We start from the raw sequence: 25,206 nt of genomic DNA, 5'->3' as shown, positions 1-25,206 counted from the left end.
ACCTCTTTCTTTGTATTTCAATTCTCCAATTCTCTCCACTTTCTTTCAAAATTTCTTCTTCAATCTTCTTTTCAAATTACAAAAACAAGATTTGATGGAGTAATTTGGGAAATTTAGGGCTAGGGTTAGTGTTTATTCAAGCTCTATATGAGTTTTAATGGAGTTTAGAGAGAGATGAGGGAGGGAGTGAGGGACGACCAAGCTAGGAATGAAGATGACAATTTTTTTTTCTTTTAATTTTTTAACTCTTTTAAGTTAATAATCAACCCACAAATTAAATTATTTAATATTTGATTTTATTACATCATGCTTATGCAACTTTGATGATGTCAAAATTCTAATTTTCTCTTCTTTTCTTTTTCCTTTATTTCTCATTATTTCTTTAATTTAATTCTATATTTCAAAATTTTAATTTCTCTAATTTTATTAGACAGTTATGTCGTGAGTCACCTCTAGGGGTGAATTGATCAATTTGCCCCTCGCTGGTCTGATCCGGTTTGCACATAATCCAGTGTTTTTTTTCGAAACACTGACCTAATTATTTGACCTACTTATCAACTCTTTTCTGTGATTTTCTCTTTTCCATTAGCTTCGCCATAGTCCTTAGGACTGCGGTGTCACAATTTTCCATTCAAAATTAAGATTACAGTTGACCTCACAGTCACTTCCTGGTAAGGTTACCCATCGCTGTGACCCTCGACTTATTTAACTATTTATGCTTTGTTTTTCTTATTTATACTTCACTATCTGATACTCACTATTTATTTCCATTCAGGGCTTTTCTAGGTGTCTTAAACATGGTTCTAATCTTCTTAATTGTCTGGACCGACACTGGTCATCGGAACAGTGCATTACACATAGCTATGCATATAGGGGTGTTACCATTCTCCCCCCCTTAAAATAAATTTCGTCTCGAAATTTTATCTGGTATCAGTCTCTGAACAGCTATGGGTGCTGTCTCCTCATGTCCTCCTCTCATTCCCAAGTAGCTTCTTGGCCTGAATGATAGTTCCACAACACTTTTACCAGTGGTATATGCTTGTTCCTTAGCTACTTCACCTCATATGCCAGAATCTCAATGGGTTTTTCCTCACATATGAGATCTGGATTCACCTCAATCTCTTTTACTGGTAGTGCACGAGATGGGTCAGATCTATACCTCCTCAACATAGACACATGGAAGACATTATGTATCTTCTCTAGCTCTGGAGGTAGTGCAAATCGGTATGCCAAAGGACCCATTCTTTCTAGAATCTCATATGGTCTAATGAAATGAGGACTTAGTTTCCCCTTTCTGCCAAATCGCATAATTTTCTTCCAAGGGAAAACCTTGAAGAATACCTTATCACTCACTGCATATTCAATATCCCTCCTCTTCAGATCAATATAGGACTTCTGACGGTCTGATGCAGCCTTGAGTCGATCCTTGATCAGTCTGATTTTCTCCTCTGTCTGCTGAACAATTTCTGGGCCAATCATCTTTCTTTCAACCACTTCATTCCAACATAGGGGAGTTCTGCACTTTTTGCCATACAAAGCTTCATATGGAGGCATCCCAATGCTTGATTGATAGCTGTTGTTGTAAGCAAACTCAATCAGTGGCAAGTGTGTGTCTCAACTACCTTCAAACTTAATCACACAAGCCCGTAGCATATCCTCTAATATCTATATTACCCTCTCAGACTGGCCATCTGTCTATGGGTAGAATGCCGTGTTGAAGTTCAATCTAGTTCCTAGGGCTCTCTGAAGACTACCCCAGAATCTAGAAGTGAACCTAGGATCTCTATCTGACACAATCAACACTGGCACTCCATGTAGTCTCACTATTTCATCAAGGTACAGTTTGGCCAATCTCTCTAAGCTATAGTCCATTCGAACTGGCAGAAAATGGACAGACTTGGTTAATCTATCAATAATGACTCATACTGCATCATGGCTCTTTTGTGTCCTCGAAAGTCCTGTCACAAAATCTATGGTTATCCATTCCCATTTCCACTCAGGTACTCGCAATGGATGTAGTAAACCAGCTGGGACTTGATGTTCTACCTTCACTTGCTGACAAGTTAGGCATTTGGAGATAAAATCAGCTATATCCCTTTTCATACCCGTCCATCAATAATGCTCCTTTAGCCCTCTGTACATTTTAGTGCCACCAGGGTGCATAGCAAAAGGAGACTCATGTGCTTCCCTCATAATGATCTGTCTCAAGTCAACATCATTGGGAACGCACATTCTGCCCTGGTGTAACAGTAGGCCATCATCTCTCACTGAGAATTCAGGTTTCTTGCCCTACCGGACTTCTCCCAGTAGTTTCTGATATTTCTCATCCTTCTGTGTAGCAATTATAATCTGATCAATCAACACTGGATGTACATGCCATGCAACTACTGTCTGTCCCTCATCATCAACTTCCAGACTAGCCTGTAGTACTTTCAACTCATGTACCATGAACAAAGGAGAAACTTTTAGACTTGCCATTGTCTTACGACTTAATGCATCAGCCACCACATTAGCTTTCCCTAGCTGATAGTCTATCAGACAATCATAGTCTTTAATAAGTTCTAACCATCTCCTCTGTCTCAAATTCAACTCTTTATGGGTACCCAAATACTTCTAGCTCTTGTGATCTGTGTAGATATAACACTTCTCCCCATACAAATAGTGTCTCCAGATCTTAAGAGCAAATACAATGGCAGCAAGCTCCAAGTTATGTGTTGGGTAATTTCTCTCATGCGGTTTTAGCTGGCGTGATGCATATGCAATGACATTCTGATCTTGCATCAGTACACAGCCTAACCCATTGTGAGAAGCATCACTATAAATCAGACACTCTTACCCAAAGGTCGGAAAGTCGAATCGAGCTTCAGTCAAACATCTCTTCAATTCATCAAAACTCTGCTGGCATTTATCCGTCCACTGAAATTTCACATCCTTCCGAAGCAGCTTAGTCAGTGGAAAAGCCAACATGGAAAATCCCTTCACAAACCGATGGTAGTATCCAGCTAAACTCAGAAAACTGCGAATTTTTTGTGATATTCCTGGGTGGCTTCCAATTAAGGATAGCTTCAATCTTGCCGGGATCTACCTTAATACCTTCTGTAGATACTATGTGCCCCAAGAAAGAAATTTCTGTTAGGCAATATTCACTTTTTGATAATTTGACATATAGTTATTTCTCCCTAAAATTCTATAGCACAATCCGCAGATGTCTATCATGCTCCTCTGCACTCTTAGAATAGACCAATATGTCATCAATGAATACCACCATAAACTGATCTAGGTATAGCCTGAAGATAGTGTTCATCAGGTCCATAAATGCAGCTGGAGCATTGGTTAACCCAAATGGCATAACCAGGAACTCATAATGGCCATATCGAATTCTGAAAGTAGTTTTTGGGATACTTTGCTCTTACACCTTCAGTTGATAAAAACCCGATCTTAAATCAATTTTGGAGAACACAGCTGCACCCTTTAGTTGATCAAACAGGTCATCAATGCGGGGCAATGGGTATCTATTCTTTATTGTCACCTTATTCAACTGCCGGTAATCAATACACAAGCGGAGAGTGCCATCTTTCTTCTTAACAAACAACACTGGAGCTCCCTAAGGTGACATACTAGAGCGAATGAAGCCCTTATCAAGCAACTCTTGCAATTGTATTTTCAATTCTTTTAGTTCTGCTGGTGCCATTCTGTATGGTGTTATGGAGATTGGGTCCACACCAGGCATAACATCAATCTCAAACTGCACTTCTCTTTCTAGAGGTAATCCTAGCAACTCATCTGAAAACACATCCGAAAAGTTACATACAGTAGGAATGTCCCTTATTGCTGGACTCCCCACTTGGGTGTCTACCACATGTGCCAAGTATACTTCACACCCCTTTTTGATCATTTTTCTGGCCAGTGCAACCGAAATGATGTTTGACGTTAATAATTACCTCTCCCCATGTATTATCACATCACCGTACTGAGGGAGACCAAAAGTGACTGTCTTCATTCTATAGTCAATCATGGCGTGATGCCTGGCTAACCAATCCATGCTCAAGATAATATCATAATCTCTGAAGGGCATTTTAATCAGATCGGATAGAAAAGTATATCCTTAGATCACCAAAGGACAATCTCTAAACATTCTATTTACCCTGACCTCTTGTCCCAATGGGCTTATTACTAGCACCTCAAAATCCATTTTCACACTAGTAATAGCAGTAAGGCAAGCAATGCTGGCACTAACATATGAGTGTTTAGACCCGAGGTCAAACAAAATATACACATCTTAATTAAAGATTAAGAAGGTACCAACAACTATGTCTGAAGTCTTAGCTTCTTCTCACTGTCTCATGGTGTAAACTCTAGCTGGAGCTTGCTCGGGCTGATTTACTATGCTCTGACTTCCTGGGGTACTACCCCTACCTCTGCCTCTACCTCTGCTAGCTGGCTGTGAACCCCTCGGTGTAGAGGCTTGGGCTGATCCCTTTGATGTGGCAGATGGTCCAGAATAGCGTGGACTGGTATAATTTTTTGCAAAATGTCAGGTCCCTCCACAGTTAAAACATGTACCTGTGGCTTTGAAGCATAGCCCACCATGTGTTCTGCCACAGGTCTCACATTGACGAACTGATAATGCCCCTCTGGGTGTCTGGTCTCACGACTGCATCGGGTGGTTCTCGCCGTAAAATCTGCCTCTGCCAGATTTACGGAGTTGGATCCCCCAAAATTCTTTCTCTTCCCAGAACCACATTCAGGTGCTTGATCAGTGGCCTTTTCAGTCTTATCTTTCTCTTGTGTACCCTTCTTAACTGATTCTTCCTTTTCAATTCTTTCTAAGTCCAAAGCCTATGTGATCAGCTCAGAGAAATTCTGATGTCGAAACCTCACGACTTGCATTCTCAGATTAGGCCTTAACACGGCCTCAAACTGCTTACACCAATCTCTGGGGGTGGAAACTAAGCTTCCAGCATAGTGGCTCAACCTAAAGAAGTCTCTCTCATACTCTGCTATGGTTCTGTCCCCTTGCTTTAAACTCAGAAATTCTTGCAATTTCATATCCACATTAGCATCAGGGACCCATTTCTATCGAAACTCCCTCAAGAAGTCTGACCAGGTAAGGACTGGAGGTTCCATCAGGCTGTGGGGGATGGTCTTCCACCATTCATAGGCATCCCCTTGCAGAAGTGAAATAGAGTACTCAAACTTTAGCTCTTCTGCACACTGTAGCTTTCTGAACACCCGTTCCATCCTTTCTAACCACTGTTTTGCTTCCAGTGGATCCACGGTTCCTTTGAATTCGGTAGCCCCAAATTTCATTAGCTTCTCATACTGTCTTACTGGGGGCTGTGGTTGTGTTGCAGGGGTTTGTGTCTGTGCTGATGTTGGCAAGTTCCCAGCCATTTGCTAAAACAATGCAGCCATCTACTGTGCAAATTGAGCAGGAAATTGTGGTACTTGAGGAGCTGGAGTGGCTAACCCACTCACATTCTGGAGAGTTGGGGCTTCCCCCGGTACCTCAGCCTCAACAGATTGTTCAACGAAATGATCTCCTTCTTCCATTCCGATTTCAATTGATTTATCTACTCCCTGATAACAAACACAAGGAGGTTGACCTCCGTTAGTGCATATTCATGGTGCAAATATGTCATATGTATCAATTTAGGACACTTGAGCAGTTGTACTTATCAAAAGAAATATTCACATGCATAATTAAAATTCATTTCAAAACTAGGCTCTGAAACCACTAAAACATGTCACACCTTATCCCTCCGTAAGGCATGACATGTTCCCGTAGTATACTTAATGAATTATCGAACTTCACCTACCGGTAACCCATTAAATACACTACAAGGGATTTTAAAACAATTTTTCTTCTTTTGAAGGTGGTGAGCACTTTTGACAGGTATTAAAAACTTTTAATTATAGTTTAAATACTAAGTACACATTTTGATAAATTTTATTTTTCTGAAAATTTTGTAAAAATTTCGATAGAGTGCCGTCTATAAATGAGAAAAATAAAAAATTTAAACCTGTAAAAAACACTTCCAATAAAATTACTTCACAAATCCCAACCTCCAATGCAACTCAAATCCACATAATCAACACAAATTCAATTCAAAATTTCTCATCTCCAAATTTTCATAAATTCATCCACATTGCATTCAAAATATTTAATCTACATTCACAAGTTAAATTTACAAGCATAAAATCCAAAAATAATATTATTACAAATTTATTGTACAACTGCTCAAATTATATTAATACATATGAACACTACTATATTTACATCAAAATAAACTACAAGGGTATAAATAAATATCCATACAAAAATTTCAGTGTAGTCCTCATCTACTCAGCAGCTCACTCTGCTGCTTTTTCCTTTCTCTTATCTGCGATAGTAAAATAAGCTATCGCTGAGTATGATTTATTCAGTGGTGCACATTAAAAATTTAAAATGCTGAACATAAAACATTTATTGATAAATCATAATTCAAACATTTTACAATCACATTTCATAATTTTCAATTCACATTTATAATACAATTTTATCAAATAATTTAATACACACAGTGTTACCAATCCATACACAACTTAGGTTATGACATAAAATTTCCGATCAATATCGTATTGTACACCACGATAAAGCAATCTACAACGTCACTAATCGAAATCAATGAGGGAGGTGGCTAGCTAGCAATATGAGTACTCATCCGATCTCAACCTCAACTGGCAAGCCAGAGAGGAAGGAAAATAATCAATCTCAATCCCATAAATCGAGGAGGAATAATATGACACTGTCATGCTAAGTGTGAATCTGAAATCAATTTAAAATAATTTGTTTAAGTATTGCATACAAAATCTAATCAATTTTCAAAGTCACATTTTCATTCACAAAGTGAAAACACAAAAGTTCTTAAACTCATAATTAACACATAAATTTCATAATGCATACTAAATCAAATTTTCAATGAGACAATGCTTAAATAAGATTTATTGTGCATAAACCTGATTTGAGTCGCCTCTAGGCATTAACTCAATGTTCCTTATCCTTTCTCGTGTCTTTTTCAACTGAAATATACAATTTGCAGTGTTTCAGTATCACAACTTATAATAATTCCAATAATTTAGTGTATACTTATTTAATTGTATCCCTACATAGGCTTAAAATAGTATTTTCTAGACTTTGCATTTCGGGGTTACTATTTATGGTACTATTCAAATCAAAATGTTGACTTTCTCATGCTTAATAGGTATGTGAATTCCAATTACACCCACATACTACATTTTGAGTACCTAATTTATTGGCCTTGATTGCTATCTCAATTTCTAGGTCTCCTAAGAGAATTTTTAATTTTTCAGTTTTAGTCCCCTCTATTCCATTGGTCTGGTTACTGTGGGAATTTGGTTAAGTGTCCTTCATCAAAGTTGTTCCTTATTGTCTTAGCTTTAATTTCCTTTTTGAATCACTCCATTTGGAGTTTTGTAACCTAAGATATGGTCATTTTTCTAAGGCTGGTCGGATTAGTTCAAACCCAGAATTCTGGGCACTTTCTTGGTTCTGGTAGTTTTGGTGTACTGAATGCAGCTCACTTTTTGGATGGGTTATGCTTAGAATTTGGATTTGTGTTCTTCATAAAAGTTGTAGTGCTATGTCTTAGCTTTCCATCGGTATAAAATTCAGGTCATTTGGACCTTCCTACATCAAGTTATGGCTAAATAAACAAACACTATTTATTTCCATTTAGGGATTTTCTAGGTGTCTTAAACATGATTCTAATTTTCTTAATTATCCGGACCGACATCGATCATCAGAACATTGCACTACACATATATAGGGGTGTTACACAGACATAGTGATGTTTTCTCCTACCCCCCTAAAGAGCATTAGGGATAAAGTCACTATTGGCTGGAGGAGACATCACTATATTTCAATTGTCACACCCTCTAAAATTACATAAATAAAATAAATTATAAAATGTCCCTTTCGCCCTTACAAAGTTACAACCGTATACAATTTAAATACCCCATATTCTCCCCCCTTTAAACGTTGGAAGCTATAAGCTACGATTCCAAGCAAATTTGGAGTAGTGGTGGAATATTGGGTCCTGAAATCGCAGACAACTCTTTCTATAGAGAAATTGGCTGATAAGGTAGGCTTCCATCGTGCTGGGCAAACCAACAACCTTGAGTAAATGCTAGGGGTTAACGCCCAAACCATGCATCTGATCGAGTCATTTGTCAAACCATACTACAATTTAGGTTCGGGTATTGGGTGCCCAAATGCTTGCTTATCCGAGTCAAGTACATGGTCCTTTTTGGGGGAATGTGACATCAAAAAGCATAACAAGAACCCACTCAGCCATGTCCTCCTAGTCCTTCTTTCTGTATATTCGAAAGTGCAGAGGAATCTTGAACTTGCATTTTTATTCGCTGCTGGTTCTCATCATCATCATCATCTTCTTCTTCTTCCTCTTCTTGGTGTGATCATTCATAGCAGCTGCTATGTTCATTTTTAGTCGGGCTGGGCCGCCGGGTCTTATCCAACCAAGTGTTAGGTCCAATTCTAGGCCGAAGCCCAAACAAAAAATCGTTGCCTAGTAGTTTTCATGCACGTGCGAAGCGTCATTCCGAGGGCACGTGCAGCAAAATCCAACAATCACTCGTCTGTGACGTTTTCTTCGTCACAGACAAACCGGAATCTCCCAACCAGACAAAAACACTTCCTATCCTATCAGCTGTGTGTTTCTCTTAATAATCCACAGTTAAAAATCGCGCGTATCTGTCACGTTAGCATTCACCCCGCTACCTTTCATCTCTGTCCTTGCTTTCGTCTATTCCTTCTCTGCAACTCATTCTCACAGAGTTTTTGCTAAAATGCGCTATATGCGTATCGAGCAGTGACGATTTCGGATCTTTCAAAACAGGTGAGAGGGAAAAAATGGCCAATTGGATCTCCTCGAAACTCAAAGTCGCTGAGACCTTCTTTGAACAGGCAATTTTCCTTTGATTTTTTTCCATTTTCTGTTTTTTGGATTTGGAATTTTTATTTCCTGTGTTGTTTTGGAAGAATTATTTTATTTTATTTTTGTTTAATTTGGGGTTAATTGGGATTAAATTGTTGGTGGCCGTGATGGCTCAGATCGATCAGCAAGCGGCGGAGTCGTTGAAGAAGAACGAGAATCCATCGCGATCTGAGGATAAAAAATTTCATGTACCTACAAAAACGGGAGGAGGAGTAGGTGCTGGTGCTGGTGCTGGTGGAACGGTGTCGTTGAAGGACCAGTTGAAAAAGAAAACAACTCATGAAACGATCAATAGTAATGGCCATGAATATTTTGGAAAATTGAGTACTGATCCTAACGTTAACAATGTCAGTGATGTTAGTAATGTTAGTAGTAATAGCAATGGAGAAGATAAGGAGATTGCAAATGCCCCAAAACCTTCTGCAAAAACTAGGCCTACCCTTACTGATAGTGACTGGACTGAGCTTCTTAGTACTCCAACTCAGGCTTCTCCTTCATTTCCTTCGAATCGCAGTAATGGGGTATCTGCGATTCGAGGGTTGAGGAAGGATGGAGGTCGGAGGCAGGGGAGTTCTGGTTCAAATTTGTCAGTGCTAGAGGGGAAGATGAATCTGAAGAGTAGTGGAGGAGTTAAGTCTAAGAAGAGATTGGATGTTGCATTGGGAAATAGGTTAAACGGGAAACCGAGTGATGAGGAAGAGTCTACATCTTCTGCAAGGTCTTCCAGTGTTGAATTGCAGAGTGACGCGAAGAATTTGGATAGGGAAGAAGTGGATCATAAGGACATTGCTGTTAATCTCAAGGAAAAACAGAGCAATAAGGGATATGAGAGAAATGGGGGGCTTTCTGAATCTAAGGATATATCTGAAGAGAATATTTTACGAGGGGGAAAGGGTCATTCTTTGGAAATGTCATCGGTATCGGAGAGTCTTGGTACGGCATCTGATGTGAAGAAGGGAGTGAGCAATGTTTATGATAGACTGAGAAGTACTGTAAAGGGGAAGAATAGATCTGGTAGTGCATCTAGAAGTTCTGTCTCAGATGATTTGAAGAAAGGTTCTTCAACAAGTGATGCAGGGTCCGATTCAGACAGTGATTCAGTGGCAACATCTGATTCTGACAATGAACAAGAGAGGGAGATGAGAGAGAAGATTTTGGCTGAGAAAGCAGCAGCTAAAGCTGTGGAGATCATCAAAGAGCAGGAGAATATGGTTGCCAGATTAGAAGGAGAGAAACAAAGCTTGGAGAAAATATTGGAAGAACGAGCAAAACAGCAAGCACAGGAGGTAAGACTTTTTTTTTTTGGAGATTTTCTATTAAGTCAGTCTTGTCATTTTGATTTTCCATTTATTTTTCCTTAACAGAAATCATTTTTCATTCTGACTGGGAAAAGTTAAAATTGTGAATCTGTTGTCTTCTGTTATGCGCTTGACCAAGAGCCATGAAAACTTGTTCTGCTTAATTTTGTTTTTCTTGAATACTTGTATCTGTGGCGACCTATTTGATCTAGCATGTTAGATTAATAATTTTATATCGTATTGAAATTAAGTTAGGATTAGAGGACAGGTTGATTTAGGTTATGGATTTGCTGATGACTTTTTGAGTGAGTATGCATAGACCTTGTCCTTGCAACCCAACTCCCTGAATCAGCCTTATATGCAAGGTGCAGCATAAGCAGTAGCACTAGTTCATTCTTGTCTTTCATAACAATAACTCATTGAGACTGAGAAACTAAAATTTTCACCTATGCCCTACATCACGGGAGCATTGAGCACAAATTATTATTACTTACAGCTGAAGCCAATTCTCTTGTTTTTTTGGTTTAAATTTTGCAACATGATTTTTTATTTTGATAGAATTTGGACTTTTATCAGACTATCCTTTATTTTTTAAGTGCTAATTAATCAGATAATCTTACCTTTTTTTTACTGTGTTAGGCTTCAGAGCTTCAGACAACCATGATGGAAACAATGGAGGCTGTTGATTTGGAAAAGCGGAAACATAATAATACGAGAATGGAAGCCCTAGCTCGCTTGGCTAAACTGGAGGTATGTTGACCTGTTTCATATGGTCATTTAAGTTTATTTGGGCTGTAATTCTTTCTTTATCCTTTACATATCTTTATAGAATTAAATGCAAATATTTAGTGTTAATGTAGTTGCTTCTAAAGGTAAATGTCATTGCAGACTGCAAATGCTGATCTTGCAAGATCCCTTGCTACTGCACAGAAGAATCTTGAGATGGAGGTATGGTAAATCTGATTCAAATGGCTAATTTGATATACCTATCATCTTGTTCTTTCTGAATTCTTTTCAGAAGAATGTTGTCCACTTGTGGAGTGGTAATTGAAGAAAGCATCCAGCCCTAGTATAGAATACAGATCTCATGTGAAATTTTTACCCAGATCTTTTACTTTTTTTTGCTCCTCATGAAATATGTATCTGGATAGCCCAAAGTCCCTATAATTGGCTCTTGGTCTTCCAGCTGAAAAAAACTTCAATGGACATGTTGATTCACTATTTCACAGTGGAGATTGTAACCTATAATAAATTTCCCATTTATCACCTGATGATGGAACTTTCAATTTCTTTTTCTGTGGATCAATGAATCAAATTTTATTTCCTGAATAAAATTCTCTTTTCTTTATTCTGGGGGCGCGGGCGGGCATGTTACATTGGTGATTTTGAATCACATTTCATGCATGAATTTACATTATCCTTTAGAAATCTTATGTTGAATGATTTCCGAGTTGATGGGTGAGGGTTGTAGTGGAAAAGTCAATTAATGTGCTGATGAAAATATATTATGGGGCTTTGCCAATCTACAAGATGCTATTTTTCCAATGATGACATATGCAATGCTGGGTTTTTTGCTATGGCCTTTTTACATAGACATGCACATGCACAAGATTCCATGTGTGTGCTTGTGTGAGCGTGTATATATATATGCACATGAGTTTATTTATTTGTACATTCCTTGTGGACCAGATTAATCGGGTTGCAGAACTTCGACAACAGGTTGAGTTGAAAGAAGTGGCTCATGAAGGTGTGCTCTCCTGGATTTTGATGGTTATTTGAATGAATGTTGAAATGACTTTTTCTTCTACCTAGTTATAGCAGATATTGCAGGAATTGATTATGGTTTGTTTATGTTTTATTTAGTACCTATACACTCTTGTTATTTCTTAAATTTTTTAGGATGAATCATTGCTTATTTTGGTTTTGAGTTTGAAGCCGTTCAAGAGTAGTTTGAGTATATCACCCCATTCTTTTCCCATTTCCTTCCTTTCCTCCTCCTTCAATATATATATGGCACTGTTCAACCTCTTCTAGTCATTTCCATTATCTGTTTTATAAACATGTATGTTAAAATATAATTTGCTGCTCCAACCAATAGCAATTAGTATTTTCTACATCACCAACATTCATAGTGTTTTTTTTTTTTTTTTTTTTTCTGCTGTAGTTAATCCTTAATCTTTTCCGTCATTCTTCACTTGATGCAAGACAGCTTGCAGGTCTTAGAATTAAGGTTGAATTTGGGGTTTACTTGAGGGATAAAATGAGCGGGATTTAGGTGAAACAACTAGGGTTTGTGAAAGGATGGTATTGAGAAGCAAATTTAAATAAGAAAGGAAGATTTGTAGGCTGTGAACAGTAAAATAAAAGGTTTAGGCTTCACATGCAAACTTTCTTAGGCATCACACATAGGGTTTGAATTGCTTCATGCAACTCAAAACATAACTGGTGGAGTTTGTATTTATCAAAACTTCTTAAAAAAATTACAAACATGGGTTTTATAGACTCAGAAAGTAATCCTTAACCTTAAGGATTTGGACTTCAAAAGAAAACCTAAATTTTTAAGTAATCCCAAAAGGTGATCCTTAACCAACAAGGACTCTAAATAAAGGCTGTTATAGAAATCTAGATTTCCCCCAAGAGTTTAATAGACAGTGCTAATATAATAAAACTCTAAAAGAACAAGAAAGTACCCTATAATTTTCCCTATAAACTCTAAATTAAAACTGAACCATTACCCCAAGTTTCTTGAGTATTTGGCTGTGAATTTTCTTGAATTCCTTGGATGCATCATTCTACCCTCATTGGAGAAAACTCAACCTCAAGTTTTGAAATTCCTAAATGGCAAAAACTCTTGGTTTTGTACATTCTTCTGGTGCATGGAACTAAAAACAACTTGATACCTCTTTCTTCCCATTCTAAGAAATAACAATGATGACACTACAATACTCATCTCTTCAATTGGACCATTGAATTGGTGTGGAATGACAAAGTCAATTGGGGGCGATTTATTGACTGCTTTCCCTTTAACAGTCATGGCTAGAAATTCCTTATGCTTATTGGTTGCTTTATCTTTAAAATGTGTGAATGCTTCTCTTGGTTCCTTCTTTTCAACTTCTCATTGATGAAGTTCTAGGAGCAGATTTTGTCATTTAAGGCCTAAATATGGTAGTTCTAGCATTTCCACTCCTTTTTCTTGTTGATCAGCTTGCTGCAAGACATATAGATGCGATTCCTAATGGAGAAATTTCTAGCAAGCAAATAATAATTTCTTTCAAACAGAAAAACTAGTTGAATTTTTCTTTTTTCCTTCTTGCTTTGCCTCTATTGATTTCTTTTTCTCTCTCTCTCTTTGGATTGAGGACATAGAACTAAAAATAAAATAAAAGTTTGTGCATTTATGATGTAAATGATATTGTGGTAGTACTGATTTTACTTGAAAATTGGCCCCAGCCAGGCATCCACTAATAGATAGTCTTACCGTAAATGAATATAGATCAGATTTTAAGGTTGATTTGACGTTATGATGAAATCTATCTTGTCTTATACAGCTTGTCTTATAAATCATTGAAACTTTTTTTCTTCTTGTAGAACTCCTCAGTAGGAAGGTCTCCAAGACTCACCAAACTGGGACATATCTAAACCAAGTGAGTTATGCTTTTACTGTGATCATATTGGTACATAAACAGAGGACAAAGGGTGTCATAGCCTCACAGGGGGCTGGCTGCTTCACTTTGCTCTTTTAAAGCTTGTCTAAGGGAACAGTTTTTTCTTGGCCACTTTGTGATCTTTATATTTAATTGGAAAATTTGTAGGCAGCAGCTTCCAAAGGAATTGAATTTGAAAGGGATATACTTGAAGCAGAGTACTCCTTTTTAACCGATAAAATTGGGAAACTGGAAGATAAGGTTAGCTTTTCTGCTTTGAATACGGCATGTTGTTTCTTTCCTGTCAACTTGCTGTAAAAGATTTGTGAGGCCAATTTCTTTAGATGCATGAATATTTATACGTTTGAGTAATAATCTAGAAGCATTTTGGTTGATTTGCATTTTCGTTTGAGGATAAATGCTTTGAACTCAGACATTTGTGTAAGTTTATGTGTGTAGCATGAGTCTAGTAGAGGAGATAAACATAAGATTTTTCTTGTTAGTGAAAAGCCTCTCTGGGAAAGGACAAGAATAGAATAAATTGTGGAGAACTGGTCATGAGGTTGATGCAGTTATCGCAATTTTTGTCATGAATGATGAATGACCATATATTGATGTTGTTTTGGTAGATGTTTCCAACATGATTGTGAAAAATGTGATAACTAATGATTTTTGGGTTGAAAAATCATTGGCTAGTTGACCACAAACCATTTGCAATTTACATATAAGCAAGTGGTGTTATGTAGGCTCATTTACTAACTTGCACTAGTCTATATCTGATTATTTAGTTTTTTGGGTTCCATGAGAGAGAGAGAGAGAGAGAGAAGTTTTTGGTTTTGTGTCCTGATCTCATTGACAACTGTGATTATTGGCGATAGGAGTTATTCCCTCCCAGTACACCAGTATCTATGCTGCAGAAGTATTATTTCGTTGATGGGTTAACATAAGTAATTGTCTTGAGCATGTGTTTGGCTGATTTTCTTCCTACATTTAGGCAGATCCAATGTTTATGTTTTCGATTGGTGTTATTTATTTGTATACATTATCTATCTCAGGCAAAGAAGCTGGAAGCAAATGTTGAAATGACAAGGAAGGATATAGAGGATCCAACAGAAGTAGAAATTGAGCTTAAGAGAAGGCTTGCTCAGTTGACTGATCATTTAATTCAGAAACAAGCCCAGGTTTGTGTTTCCAACATCTTTCGCAATGATGCAGGTGAACTTTAGCAATATGGATACTCAATTTTGTCTGTACGCTCAAGTGTATGCAACTGTCATACACTAGGGTATGCATATTTTGCATCTGTGATTTACAGCAAGGAATAAACTGTGCCAAAAATGCCAGATTGCATGCAAATGAATGGGGGGGGACACGGAAAGTGGAAACATAAAAAACAAATTAAAAGAAAAAAAAGACAACTTTCACCTTTGAGCTTAGTGGCTGGAATTCAGTAGTAATGGACTCGATAGCAGTGTATTTTTCATTTCAAGTCATCAAATAAATTACAAGAAATAAATTTCAGTGCTTGTGAAAATACTAGAACTTATGTTTCTGTCTAATGAGCCAGGTTGAGGCACTCTCCTCAGAGAAGGCAACCCTTTTATTCAGAATAGAGGTACATTATTTGTGCCTAGAATCATTAGTCTCAATGACTGAAAAAAGGATAATTAATTGATTATTGTTATTTGTTCTTTATGCTGTAATGCATCACAGGCAGTTTCAAGGTTGCTTGACGAAAATAGGTCAATTCCAAGGGATGTGGAATCAGGGACATGGGAGACCCCTAATTCAAAGTTAAGACCTCTATTGGAGGACAAAATTCGATCAGGAAGTGAACATTTGGGATCACTGCTTCAGCAGTTGGATGCGATTTTCGTGGCCGGTGCAGTGTTTGTAAGGAGAAATCCAACAGCAAAATTATGGTCCCTGCTTTACCTTGTATGCCTACACTTTTGGGTCATTTACATTCTTTTTACACATTCACAAGCCTCAAATGAGAGCAGATCTGGTGCTGTTATATCCTTGGAAAACATCAATAACACTGCAGCTTTGTAATTTGTGTTTATGGTGTTCTTTTACCCCAATTTCTTTTTGCCTCAGCTTTTAGGAGGTGTGCATTTGCCCTGGGGTGTAATTTGTGTAGTTTTCTCTTAACGTCCAATAAGACGATGCATCACTAGGATTGTAACTTGTAACTATTTGCATATCAACCAGAGAAAGTAATATAATCTATTCAATTTTTCTTTTTAATCATTATGAACTATTCTTTTTAATTGCTTAGAGTCACTGCCACGTGTCATGTAAAAGCGTATTCTCCCATATCAATTTGGTGGATTCATGATTATTTTTAAATAAAATCTTAAGTGTTCCTCAATACTATAAAAACTCTTAGAAAGAAGTTTCCATGCTTACTAGCTGTGAATTAGCCATGTTAGGTTAACACTCATATTCTTGACACATGCAAACTAAAATGAATATGATTTTCAATTCAATTTGATATCCCTATTGTCTCATGGAGGGATGTAAAAGCACCTTCAATAAGTATTTGGGCAGCTTTATAAATCAAAAGTCAATAGGTATCCAAGTGAGGGGAGAATGTACAGTCTAATACATATAACTTTGAAAGGCAGAAGTACTTGAGAGCTTAGCACTAATAACTTGAACAGAACCTATTATAAACCAGAGCAGTTGCAAAGAATCAAATTCTAACTCATCTTCAATCCACTGCTGACTCCTACTCAGCTTGTTCTACACCTTGCACAAGTGGTGAGTCTTAAAAACATTGCAGATTGGAAACCAAATGAGAAAATAATTGAAAAGTCAAAATTGCTAATAGAACACCATTGTAACAGCAATTCAATTATAAATGCAGCAATTGGTTGGCTTCATCCAGTTAAGAAGATTGGGAAAGGAGACAGAGCAGAAGATGACAGATGGCATCTAAAGATCATATGCAATAAAGAATGGTGGTGTTGAAGCAGATGCTGTTATGGCCCATTGCTGGGAATGCAGCAAGTTTACATGAAGAATAAGCATAATATTTCAAATGCAAATTGATCAAATCACATGCTAGGGTGAGATAGGTTTTTGAGTTACACAGTAGTCTCACCATGTTGTACCCTCATTTGGAAGACTGCGACTATAGAAAGGAAATTCGAAGAGGAAAATTGTTTTGAACCACGAAGGCAAGTTCCCATACACAGCAGGGGGCAGAGGAATGAAGGGGCTGAAACAGAATATGTAAGTTCAGCTGGTTTTTCCTCCAAATTTCATTCAAAACAAAACAAAGAACAGAAGAAATGAAATACTTAACCTAGTTGTCCTCTTATACACTCTATATGAAGCCACGTTGCCAAATTTCTTGTCAGCAGATTCCTGATATCATTCATGTTGTTTGTACATATCAGCCGTTTTGAGAGATGGTGGTGATTTTTAACAGTAAGATTAGTATAACTGTGTAAGGAAAGCAAACCTCAAGCAATGGTATGCCACTGACGAAAAAAAGCAACAGTGTGAGAAAGATCGGCCCAAGGATTACAAGCCACTCAGCACCTTCTAGCACAGGAGTAGAAGCCACAAAAATTCCCCACCAGAGGAAAATCTGTGCACAAGTTTATCTTTGACGGAGTGAAATGAAGAAAGATCAAATGTGGCTTTAGAGTATGTTTAATGCCAGGTATTCCTCAATAACCAAAAGAAAAACTAAGGTCACTTCCTCATTAAAAGGGCTGAATAAAAAAATCAGAAAAGATACATTTTAATATTAGCAAAGTATATCAATCCTCCGGTGCCATAAGATAACTCAGTTAAGGTTCATATCATAGGTCTACTCATCTATCCAAATCCACAGCTAACATAAATTCATTATCCTTGCATTTATTAAGCTAAAAGAAGTAGGCAGCTAGAAGCCTAGAACCACATGATTGTTGTTAATTTTATCATCAAATTCAGGTGCATAGCGATAACATAGTGAAGTAAAAGATGGCGCATGTATCAATTACCACCAAGTCTATCCTTTGCAATGTGACCAGTAAAGCATTGAAATAGGCATTATTAATTATTAATAATATTTATAAAAAAAAGATTAACACCTTAAAATTATTGTAAGAGCAGCATTACATTATCATAATTCACAAAAAGCAGCAGGAAAAATAAGTGGCACCGCTTCCAAGATAGCGGTATTGAAATAAGAATTCAGGGCAAACCTCGCCAAAATAATTTGGGTGACGAGAGTATTTCCATAGTCCAACATTGCACCATTTTCCTCTATTTTCTGGAGAGTTCTTGAATACCAGTTTTTGTTGATCAGCTGCAGCTTCAATTGAAACCCCCACAGACCACATAAGCCATCCAATTATATCCTCAGCCTGAATAGATGGATTTCTGTCACTTGCATTAACTACTGTTACAGGTAAACTCACTGTCCAAACCCAGACAGCCTGCAGAGAAGGGGAGGATCAAATATTTCCAATTGCAAGATATACCCACACTGACCATCAACATGAAGACAGATGATTTAAAGGTAAAATGAAGAATGCTCAAAAACCTGAAATATCCAGAAAATTGCTAATCTCCCCAAATTACCACGCATTTCATCAAAGCGTCTATCCTCTCCCCACTGCAGAATCCTGTTTACAACATTCCATATCTTAAATCATAAAGAAAATTCATTAATGTACAGCATTTGAGATTTTTATTTGACCGCATACATAAAAGATAATCCATGCATACATTCATATATGCATATTTAAACATGCAATGGAGTTTAATGTTATTCTTCTAACTCCACAAGGTTGAATAATGATAAAATGCCTAATATATATATAACCAACTCAATACATCATAGGGAAGTGTTTATAAGCTTATATGCTGCTATACCATGGAGTATAGGGATGGGGATCACTCAATGAGAATAATTTCCACAACTGCTTCATCATTTAGTTTTATAAACAACTATTTTTTCATAGGAAGTAACAACTCTTAACTATCCTTTTAGTAAAGAAAATGGTTTTAAGTTTCAATTGTGTAATTGTGTATAAAAGCTCCGTGGGTCATCAGTTAAAGATTCCAACTTCCAACTTCCAAGAGTTTCCCATGCACGTCCTTCTTTCCATCTTTTCTTTTTTCTATGTTTCTTCCATGAGAAAATTGTAAGACATTTTTTTTATAATATTTTAGGCAATTTATGCTTTTTGAATCACATTCATGATAGGCAACCTGCCAAAGTACCTTTGACATCCTATGCAAGACAAACCATTCCACTAAAAGGCACAGCCCAGCAGGGATGTCATAGAAACTTGTAATTGATGTGAATTTTGATGGGAAGCTAGAATCTACAGATTTCAAAAACTTGCACGATTAATAAACCAACAAACAAAGCACATAAACTAATCTTACAAATCAAACACACTTCAGCAACTCATGCAACAATAAAAAACTTTAATAATTCATGACCAAGTGGAAGTGCATACTAAGTATGAAAATGGTCATGAAATGCCAGGTTATTAATACCTCATTAATAGGAACAATCCCAGGCGAAGACCCCACAGTACTACTAGTATACTCAAAACTACCTGAAAAATAGAATAGCAAAATCATAAATAGGGAATAAAAAAACAACGAGCCCACATCAGTATCCAAATATAACAAAACAAACTCAATTTTCAAAAACAGACCTTCTAATAAATTAACGTTTGATTCTTCCGTTGTTAATAATCTAGTAGATTTTGCTGTTAGTGTAATAGTTTTTTTTTGCACTTCATATAATCATCTAGTGTACTTCAGCCACACACCCATTAATTCATGTCTTTTGAAAACAATTTCCATTATCTTCTTTTCCTTAAAAAAAAGAAGAAAAAAAAGAAAGAAGAAGAAGAAGAAGAAGAAGAAGAAGAAGAAGGAGTAGCAATTTAGGCCTAAAGAAATTAAAAGAAGAAAAACAAAAGCTTAAGGTTTACTAAAATAACATCCAGAAGTTCCAGAGTATTAAATTACTAAAATGTAGAAAATTGCTTTAATGTGCATGGTATTTCTTCCTTTAAGAATTTAAATATCCAGGGAAATATCAAAATAATCCAACTGAATAGAGATAGAAACCCAAAACTAACCCTTGTTCAAAAAATATTTAATTTAAGAAGGTAAGAAGACAACAAATCCAACTCACCTATACTCCAAAATATATGGCCTATGAGTAAAACCCAGAAGGACAATATAAAGACATCAATGGAACAGAGAGCTGGGTAGAAAACACGCATACCTGCCTGAAATGCCATGCCCCTTTCAAAACCAGAGTCAACACAGCAAGTATTATAAAATTCGTGCTTCCTGAGATAACAAAAACCAAACAGAATTAGTCAAGCCATTATTAACTACTGCGAGGAATCAGATTGCATTAATATAAATGACAATATCACTTTATTCATCAAAATCCAGCCACTTCTCAGTAACCCATCAACGAATTCCCAGCAAAACTTGAGAATTGAAATCTAAAAAAAAAAAAAAAAAGCAAACTTGAATTGCGAAAACAAAAAAATAGAGCCTTGAAACACGGGATATAGAGAAAAGATACCAGCAAAGTCAGTGACCTTATCAAACTTGAGAATAGCAGTGACTATAAAAAATAGCAACTGATATCCCACCTACAAAAAAAAAAAAAAAAAGAAAAGAAAAATAAGCCAAAAAACTTCAAAGAATCTGAGAGAGAAAGGGGCAGAGAGTTACAGTGACGATGGCAGTGAGAGCTAGAAAGTGGGAGTCGATTACTGTTCCCATTTTGGATTACGTCGTTTGATATTGTGTACTGTAATTATAGTTCTTGGGTTATGGTTTTAGAGGAAGGAAAAACAATTTTCTATTCCTATGTAGCGTGTGGATTGGCTTCAACCCTTCAAGCCTCGCGTCTGTGTGGCTGCCACAGCAGCAACGCTGTTGACTATAAAAACCACAAACATTTCACATATTTTGACCGTTGATATATATTACTGACTTTTAATTTTTGACTCATTGCATCTTTTTATTATTTTCCAAATTCATAGATGAAAAATATTAAATAGATTAAATTTAATAATTTATTTAATTATTTATTATTAATAATCATAAAAATTTTAAAAAAGTTAAGAGTGTAATAGCTTTAAAAAAAAAAAAAAGAGATCATAGAAGTTATAGGTAAAAATAAAAGATTATGAGTACAACAAATAGAGTTTAAGAATTAATTCATATACTAAATTTAAAGATATTTTAAAATATATATTAATAATAAAATTATTAAAATATTTTTTATATTAATAAATATTAACTTAATAATATTAAAATTATTTTTATAGTCCAATTAATAAAAGAAATATAATTTTTATAAAATATTATTTAAATATATGAATAACTTTAAAAAAATTATATAAAATCACGCAAAAAATAAATAAATTTGCTATTTTATTTACCTATATTTTGTTAAAAATTCCTTTAATAAAAAATATGGATAAATTTTTTAAAAAAAGTACATTGTAGTTTCACAATTTGATATTTGGGAAAAAAATATTTTTTAATAATAATTATAAGAAAAAATTATTAAAAATAATTTTTTTATAAATAATAAAAAATTTTATTAAATCACACAAATATATGGGATTCTCCTTTTTCTCTTCAAACTTATCCAATCTTTTTTGCATGCTTTGCTTTCACCACCTTATCCTTTCTCTCTCTAATTTTATTTTGGGTAAATTATTATTAGATCCTTATATTTTATTAAAAATAATTATTTAGTCCTTTTTATTCTCTATATCCATTTTATGGTCTTATTTTAATTTATTTAATGTTAGTTAAATTAGATTTTTATCAAAGAAAATGTTAGTTAACTTATTTTAATTTTATTTAAATAAATTAAATGATATAAATAATTAAAATTATAAAAAAAAATATTATGAATATTTAAAATTATAATAACTAAACAGTACAAATATTCAAAACTAAAATAAGTTTAATAAACTTTAACTTTAAGATTAAATAATTTGATTTTATAAAATATATAATATTTTTAATTGAGTTTTAAAAGAAAGGATAAATAATTAATTTTAATAAATTACAAGGATTTAATAATAATTTATTCTTTTATTTTTAAAACTCTAACAATCTCAATCCAACGACTCCAATTAATGTTACCACGACCTCTAAAATAACATCCTAAATCAACACATTCCTATTTAAATCACGTAATTTTATTTTTATAAAAAATAAATATATGATTTTTATATTTAGTATTTTTTATTTTCTCAACAAATTAATGACAAAAATTCATATTTTGAGTAGAAGCAAATTATTTCTTTTATTATATATATATATATATATATATTTTTTTTTTTTTTTTTTTTTTACTCGTTTGATGCTAACTCAATTTGGGTTTTTGACTTAATGACTTGAGTCAAGATTCATAATTAATTTAATTTGAAAATTTTTGAAGAGTAGTTGAAATTTTTATTTATGAAACGTGCTTCAGTAATTTAATATCAATAATGTCACGTCAAAGTTATCTTTATTTATTATTAATAAGGGGAAATTACCAAAAAATACCTACCCTTTTAAAATTTTTGCAATTATATCTACTTTTTTAATTATTATCAAACGAAGATACTATGTCAGTCGCTAACAGCAGGATGTAATTGATAAAAATTAAAAAATATAAAATTTAATTGATAATTTAATTAGTATAATTAAAAAAAATATATAAGATACTTTGATAATTTCTTTTAAAATTATTAATGTTTTTAATGTAAATGATTAATTATAAATATATTTTATGTAAATTATTAATTAAAATATTTACATTTAAATAGGTTCTAGTATTATTTAGGTAACAAATTTAGGCATTTAAAATACTAATTGAATTTGGATAAGATAATTTTGATGGGTTTATATGTTGTCATCCCTAGTGTAATTTAAAAACTAAAAAATAAATTGTCTTAAATATTTATTATAAAAGTTATATATAATTAATTAAAATATATACAATAATAATAATAATTAAGTCTCAAATAATTAAAGTTAGCTATATAGATATCTTTCAAATCTAATTTTGTTTCAATATTCAAATATCATAAATATTTAAATATCATAAATATTTTTATATTACTTCCTTTCATATATTTTTAGGTTTCTCTTTTTATTTTCACTTCTTTTCATTATTAATTTATCAAATTTTCATATTAAAATATTTTCAGGCCAATTAAATTATCCAAATCAAATTGTTGATTAACTCTCAAAGTAATTTGAAATTTTGTATATATTAAAATAAATTGAGAAAATTAAAAATAAAATAGATTTCAGGTCAATGACTTTCTTTATAAAAAAAAAAAGAGTATATAATGTTTAAACAGACACTAATTATATTCTTTAAATGATAATTAATATAAGCTCAAAGATTTTTGGGAAAAAAAAAATCAAGCTGGTGCAATGGAAACTTTCTCAACCTCAACAATATACTCAAGAGTGGCAAATGGTGGAATTTGCAGACCAGGACCCAAATCTGCACCATTCTCTCCAAACCCTAAACTAGCAGGAACTATAACTTTTCTTTTCCCTCCTGCTTTCATAGATCTCAGAACATATTCTATCCCTTCACACATTCCTTTACTATAAGGCCTTGAACCCATTACTAAAGCCAATGGCTTCTTGTCTCCACCAAATGTATCAACAAACACTTGTCCACTCTCTTCAACTTTTCCCTTGAGATCTATCACCACTAAATCCCCTGGCCTTGGAGAAGCTCCACCACCAACTCTCAACTCAAAGTACCTGTTAAAAAAAAATACATGTACAAGGCAACTCAGAGAATCAAATGCCCTAATAGTACGGAAATGTGATAAGTTAGTAAAAGAATGAATGAGAAGGGGAAAAAGGAAGCTTAAGATAATGTGGTAAAAGTGTTTTGAATATTGAGTGGAGTTGGAGTCTAATAGAGTTGAATGGCGAAAAATGATATATATAACCAACCACAATTAGTTTAGTTTGGTATCAAGGCTTAGTTGTTATTGTGTTGTTGTATAATATATATATATATATATATATATAGAGAGAGAGAGAGAGAGAGAGAGAGAGAGAGAGAGAGAGATTTTTCCAAAAACCACTCTTTGGCTACATAGTTCAAGAGGGCATATCATGCAAGATGAAAATGTGTACCTTATGCCATTAGGCAATAGTACCTCTTCTTGCTTCTCAACATCTCTGCAAAACAGTGAATCTAATTAGGATATTTCTAATTTCCAGAGAATTAAAGCCATCTTAGTGTACTGTTCTTTACACAAGCAGGCTAGTTTATGGAATTTTGGACAAGTTAATCAATATATGCATCTGTTGACATAAGTTTCAGAGAGTAAGAGGACGAGATGGAGATATAGAAAAGTTAGATTTCAGACCTTGTATTTGCTTCTTGTTGCGAGACTTCAAGGCGGGTCTTAACCTGTTCAGAGACCACACCAACTGCAAGAAAGGCAGCCCAAGCAAGGCCAGCACCAAGTCCAAAACGCCTTGTTAGTGTGGAAGCTATCCAGTCAGTGGTTTCAACTTTGGTTGCAGAAGAAGCAGGCTTAGTAGACTCCTTTTGTTCTTGCACTTCAGCTGAGATGACTGGTGTCAGCTGCTCAGATGAGGTTGTGCTTAGCTGCGGAGATGGTGTTCGAGGTTGTGGTTGTGAAGGTGGAGTGGACGAAGAAGGAGGAGGAGGAGGAGGTGGCGTTTGTGACGATGAAGAGATATGGTTAGTTCTTGGTAGTGGGTAAGAGAGAAATGGTGTAGAGCCACACAAGGTAGCCATCTTTCAGGCTTATTGATAGTTTCTTGGTGTTGATATTAGGATGTGAAATAGAAAAAATAAGATAGCAGTAGCTGGTCCCTACTTATCCATGTATGTGATGGGTTTTAAATGATGGGGTCTCTTGCTTTCACTTTCTTAAGCTTTTTATGAGGCTGTTTGGCTACAGAGACACCCAAAAGAAAGGTTCCCTTATCCCTATCAGGGACTTTCTTTTCTTTATCTAATCTAAGACTACATAACCTAAACATGATTTCATGCATTGCGGCTGCCCGCCCTAAACCTAAACTTTTAGGACACTCGGGAGCCAGAGACATGATTTATCCATTTTGAGGACTTATGACAGTTCACTCAAATATGATCAAGACTCTAAGGGCTCTAGGAAACTTTCCAAAACATGGTGAAAAATATTCATACTTGGGGCAATATTCCCCTCCATTCATCAGATT

At 35.1% G+C, this 25,206-nt stretch overlaps 3 protein-coding genes across 7 annotated transcripts; 1 reads left to right on the top strand and 2 right to left on the bottom strand.

The window, feature by feature from the left end:
• Positions 1–8,780: 8,780 nt before the first annotated feature.
• Positions 8,781–16,209, top strand: LOC110649518 (golgin candidate 2). The gene is made up of 10 exons (XM_021804104.2): positions 8,781–8,986; positions 9,134–10,303; positions 10,955–11,065; positions 11,204–11,263; positions 12,005–12,062; positions 13,904–13,959; positions 14,128–14,220; positions 15,015–15,140; positions 15,527–15,574; positions 15,673–16,209. Exons 1-10 carry the CDS (start codon positions 8,933–8,935, stop codon positions 16,012–16,014), a joined length of 2,118 nt encoding a protein of 705 aa, XP_021659796.2. The 5' UTR covers positions 8,781–8,932; the 3' UTR covers positions 16,015–16,209.
• A 283-nt stretch (positions 16,210–16,492) lies between these two features.
• LOC110649519 (uncharacterized) lies at positions 16,493–20,863 on the bottom strand. 5 transcript variants are annotated; one of them, XM_021804108.2, is made up of 10 exons: positions 20,680–20,863; positions 20,528–20,597; positions 20,216–20,283; positions 19,471–19,532; positions 18,506–18,587; positions 18,165–18,398; positions 17,432–17,560; positions 17,273–17,334; positions 17,069–17,185; positions 16,493–16,731 (listed from the first exon to the last, which is right to left on the bottom strand). In XM_021804108.2, coding segments are annotated over exons 1-10 (876 nt in total). In that variant the 5' UTR covers positions 20,731–20,863; the 3' UTR covers positions 16,493–16,730. The 5 variants fall into 5 exon arrangements, with proteins under 5 accessions (XP_021659800.2, XP_021659797.2, XP_021659799.2 ...); XM_021804105.2 differs by having other exon boundaries at positions 16,493–16,713; XM_021804107.2 differs by having other exon boundaries at positions 16,493–16,707; positions 20,680–20,862.
• Positions 20,864–23,268: 2,405 nt separating this feature from the next.
• Positions 23,269–25,197, bottom strand: LOC110649517 (peptidyl-prolyl cis-trans isomerase FKBP17-2, chloroplastic). The gene is made up of 3 exons (XM_021804103.2): positions 24,363–25,197; positions 24,127–24,171; positions 23,269–23,742 (listed from the first exon to the last, which is right to left on the bottom strand). Exons 1-3 carry the CDS (start codon positions 24,758–24,760, stop codon positions 23,388–23,390), a joined length of 798 nt encoding a protein of 265 aa, XP_021659795.2. The 5' UTR covers positions 24,761–25,197; the 3' UTR covers positions 23,269–23,387.
• Positions 25,198–25,206: the final 9 nt, after the last annotated feature.

The sequence above is a fragment of the Hevea brasiliensis genome, chromosome 17 (genome assembly GCF_030052815.1).
Source record: "Hevea brasiliensis isolate MT/VB/25A 57/8 chromosome 17, ASM3005281v1, whole genome shotgun sequence".
NCBI classification, from domain to species: domain Eukaryota; kingdom Viridiplantae; phylum Streptophyta; class Magnoliopsida; order Malpighiales; family Euphorbiaceae; genus Hevea; species Hevea brasiliensis.
The sequence above is the reverse complement of the archived record's forward strand: the minus strand, read 5'-3'. Positions and strand labels throughout refer to the sequence as shown.

Coding starts and splice junctions, on each gene's coding strand:
- LOC110649518 (XM_021804104.2), top strand. CDS start 8,933: ATGGCCAATTGGATCTCCTCGAAACTCAAAGTCGCTGAGACCTTCTTT. Junction 10,304..10,954: donor CAAAACAGCAAGCACAGGAG/GTAAGACTTTTT, acceptor TTACTGTGTTAG/GCTTCAGAGCTTCAGACAAC. Junction 13,960..14,127: donor CTGGGACATATCTAAACCAA/GTGAGTTATGCT, acceptor GAAAATTTGTAG/GCAGCAGCTTCCAAAGGAAT.
- LOC110649519 (XM_021804105.2), bottom strand. CDS start 20,730: ATGGGAACAGTAATCGACTCCCACTTTCTAGCTCTCACTGCCATCGTC. Junction 20,598..20,679: donor CTCTCACTGCCATCGTCACT/GTAACTCTCTGC, acceptor TTTTTTTTGTAG/GTGGGATATCAGTTGCTATT. Junction 17,561..18,164: donor ACCCAAATTATTTTGGCGAG/GTTTGCCCTGAA, acceptor ACTTGTGCACAG/ATTTTCCTCTGGTGGGGAAT.
- LOC110649517 (XM_021804103.2), bottom strand. CDS start 24,760: ATGGCTACCTTGTGTGGCTCTACACCATTTCTCTCTTACCCACTACCA. Junction 24,172..24,362: donor CAACAAGAAGCAAATACAAG/GTCTGAAATCTA, acceptor ACTGTTTTGCAG/AGATGTTGAGAAGCAAGAAG. Junction 23,743..24,126: donor CTATTGCCTAATGGCATAAG/GTACACATTTTC, acceptor TTTTTTTAACAG/GTACTTTGAGTTGAGAGTTG.